The 3,895-nt window shown below is 33.6% G+C and overlaps 1 protein-coding gene across 1 annotated transcript; it reads left to right on the plus strand.

Moving 5' to 3' along the window:
• The first annotated feature begins 636 nt into the window (after nucleotides 1-636).
• On the plus strand, nucleotides 637-1,774 carry LOC140827538 (protein PHOSPHATE-INDUCED 1-like). The gene has a single exon (XM_073190229.1). It carries the CDS (start codon nucleotides 734-736, stop codon nucleotides 1,679-1,681), a length of 948 nt encoding a protein of 315 aa, XP_073046330.1. The 5' UTR covers nucleotides 637-733; the 3' UTR covers nucleotides 1,682-1,774.
• The last annotated feature ends 2,121 nt before the right edge of the window (nucleotides 1,775-3,895 follow it).

The raw sequence follows: 3,895 nt of genomic DNA on the forward strand, positions 1-3,895 counted from the left end.
TTCCAACAAAATTTGCGAACCAGATGTAAGACATATTCATAAGACATTATCTAGTAATCGGATTTGTTGCTTCTTTCTATTTTTCACCATTTAAGGAAAAAAGTAAAAGTCCACTGACCTTACGATTCAGTGGGGATCTTAGATTCATCAGTAAAGACTTCATTTCTTTGAATTCGATGGACCCAAAATATGTGTGAAGGGTCTTCTGAAATATAATATTCAGAATTTCCTGTAAATTGAATTTTAACTATGTACTTTTACGATTTGTGACACATAACCAAAACATATAAATACCCGACATACACTAACTTTACCTCGTTTTTCCGAATTAGAATCAAATAGAATAAAGAGCATGATTGTGTACCACTTGAACTACTGTAAGTGCGTCAGTTTCTACAATCCAGTGTGTTCCACCATTTTGGATTTCTAGAAAAACACTTTTCTTGAGTGCCATATATCATCTCTGAGTCCAAGGGGAATAAATAGCTAAAAGGCTGGCAACCCGCTATTATATTAATGGCAGTACACTTGAAGAACCGCGTACTCTCCCCTCCTTCCTCTCACTTTCCTATATTCAATTTCATTAATATTTATACATTTATTTTTTCACATCACGGATACTATAAATACCACACTCCTCTTCCACGATTCATACCAAATCCGCAATTTCAAAGCAACCAAAGCTACTCAGATTCTCGCTCTCTTTCATTTCACCACTGAAATTTTTCCTACAATGGCTTCTCACCATTGTTTCCATGTTCGATCTCTGCTTTCAGTTCTGTTTTCTGTATTCAATCTGTGTTTTGCTTCAAGAATTCTTGTGACACAAGACCAGCAGAACCAGCTTCTTCGATACCACAAAGGTGCCCTTCTGCAAGGCACCATCTCCGTCAATCTGATATGGTACGGGAACTTCAAGCCAGGACAAAGGGCTATCATCTCCGATTTCATTGTCTCCTTGTCGGATTCCGCGGCCACGCGAAGCAACCCATCCGTGGCTACATGGTGGAAGGGAATCGACAAGTACTACCGCCTCGCCAATTCCAAGAACCCATCCTCACTGTCTCTCCGTTTGGGAAAGCAAATCCTCGACGACAAATACTCCCTTGGGAAATCTCTCTCGGAGAAACAGATCGTGCAGCTGGCTTCCAAGGGCGAGCAGAAGAACGCCATTAACGTCGTATTGACGGCTTCCGATGTCACAGTAGCTGGGTTCTGCGTAAACAGGTGCGGAACCCACGGATCCAAGAACTCCATCGTGAAGGGGAAGAATCAGAAATTTGCCTACATTTGGGTGGGCAATTCGGAGACACAGTGCCCAGGCTACTGTGCTTGGCCCTTCCATCAGCCCATTTACGGCCCGCAGAACCCGCCATTGGGTTCCCCGAACAACGATGTGGGCATGGACGGAGTGGTGACTGTTCTATCCGGGCTTTTGGCCGGAACTGCCACGAACCCTTTCGGGAACGGGTTTTATCAAGGCCCGGCTACTGCTCCATTGGAAGCCGCTGCGGCTTGCCCCGGCGTGTACGGGAAAGGGGCCTACCCAGGCTACGCCGGAGACTTGCTGTTGGATCCGACCACCGGTGGTAGCTACAATGCACATGGTGGGAGTGGCCGGAAATACCTTCTTCCGGCGATATTCGATCCTTCAACTTCTCAGTGTTCCACCTTGGTTTGATGCTAGATGAAATGTGATCGGAAGATTATTGTATAATCGATTAATTCATTATTTCTTTCTCCTTTTTAAAGAAATACTATTCATTTTTATTTCTCCGAAAGATCACCGAAGAAGTTTTGATTAAAATAAAAAAATTGTTGTCGTAAAAAGATTATTATAGAAAAAAGTTTCAAGTGTTTTGCTCTACACCACACCGAATAATTCTTCATACATCTTTATTAGAATCTAATGACTTAACAATATCCAATTTCACCACATCAATAATTTTCTTTACAAATCTCACTTTGCATATTTGTGAAACAAAATATTAATTAATAACTTTCTAATTAGCCAATAGTTTTTGGAAATTGCCATTGTCATAAGAATATCGGACTTCATATTAGGAAATAGGTAGGAAATTAAGTTATCCACACATGAAAGCATTTGTGCATGACATTTTATTTTGCATTTTCAATAGTTAATTGAATCGAGTTAATTTTGAACCATAGTTTGTTTACTTGATATATATCGGTCTGTAAGTATTTTAAACTTATTCATTACTTTATTTTTATTTTTATTTGTGTAAAATTTAAATATGACAAACACATTAAAGTTCTAGAATACCCGCCCCATATATGTAGATATATATGGGTCCAAATTTTCTTCATGGGGTCTATAATACCCGCCACATACCCACCCCATATATGTAGATATAATTATTCTAAGATTTAGTTTTATTAATTTTTATTTTTTAGTAGCCCACCTCAAGGTCAACCATAGACATGTTTGATTCTTTTTTGGGTTGGACTTTAGTTTATTATCCAAACTAGTTTTTCACCCGTGCGATGCACGGACAATTATTTTATCTAATTTATTATTAAAATTAATATGCATGATAATTTGTTTTTTCGCTATAACGTGACTTTTTATCAAAGTGAAATGTTTGTTGTTTTCATATATATATATATATAGATCTTAACAATGAAACACTGAATAAAATACACATTTTTATATTTCGACTGAAAATTAATATCACGATTGTATTAGACAATGAATGACATAATGTATTTATGATCAATTATATTGTATTCACATATAAATTCATGTACTATGTAGAAAACAATAATTGTAACAAAATAAAATGATAAACATGCTACAAACTTTTAATGTGGTTTTAATTTCAATAAATAATTTAAATTAAACACAAATAAACTAAATGAAATATAGACCATACAATTAGAAAACAAAAACAAATTACAAAGTTTGAAAAACTTCCATAAATACAACATTTGTCGTTGAATTTTTCGAGTTGCTATCACTATAACATATCAAAAAATTTAGACTCTTAAGATTCGTAACTCTGGATATATCAACGTACAACTGACATGACTAAAAACAATGTTCTTAAAAAAAATTCCTACATGAGACAATGATTGCCCCTGACTCTGGTTGATTATCATTACATATGATACAATCAAAGAATACTGAACTGTCTTCGTTGAAATTTAAAAGGAAGCCTCATATCAGAAGGCGTCAATGACATTCTTGGAATAAACATTTTATGACATGCATTACTTCCAATGAGAATTTTTCCTTCCAAAACATGGTTTCCGAGCCTTATCACGATCAATTTAATGTCATTGCATAATCTAAGAGAATGATCTATGTTGGATATAACATATTTTATTTAATTAAAAAAATCATATCATTTGTAATATCACTTAACTTATATATTGATGTTGGAATCAACATCTTGACTGAACCATGAAAACTAAATTGTTGAGATACTTTGGCTCTCAAATCCATATTTTCTGTTTAAATATTTACAACAAAAACTAATTAAAATAAATAAAACTAATTCTAAAATAAACATTTATAATGATAAATCACAAGATAAACGTATTCAAGTATAAAAAAAATTAGTAATTGATATTTAATATAAATTTATTTAACAGAAATTATTAACAATAGCTTACTATACAACTTCATAATCAATTTTGACCTTGAAGTAATTTAACTAACAAAATTTTCGTGTTGAGTATGTCAAATTTTATACATATATTTTATATCTAAATATGTTAATTAACAATTTTTCCTTGTTTATATTATTTTGCATGAATAAAAAAATAATAAAAATGGTAGTTTATATTAAATTGACACACGATTATTTTTTAATCATCTATAATAATTCGAGAATTGTTGGTCTAAAATTAAAGTTAATATATTGAAGAGAAA

The sequence above is a fragment of the Primulina eburnea genome, chromosome 3 (assembly GCF_022965805.1).
Source record: "Primulina eburnea isolate SZY01 chromosome 3, ASM2296580v1, whole genome shotgun sequence".
NCBI lineage: Eukaryota > Viridiplantae > Streptophyta > Magnoliopsida > Lamiales > Gesneriaceae > Primulina > Primulina eburnea.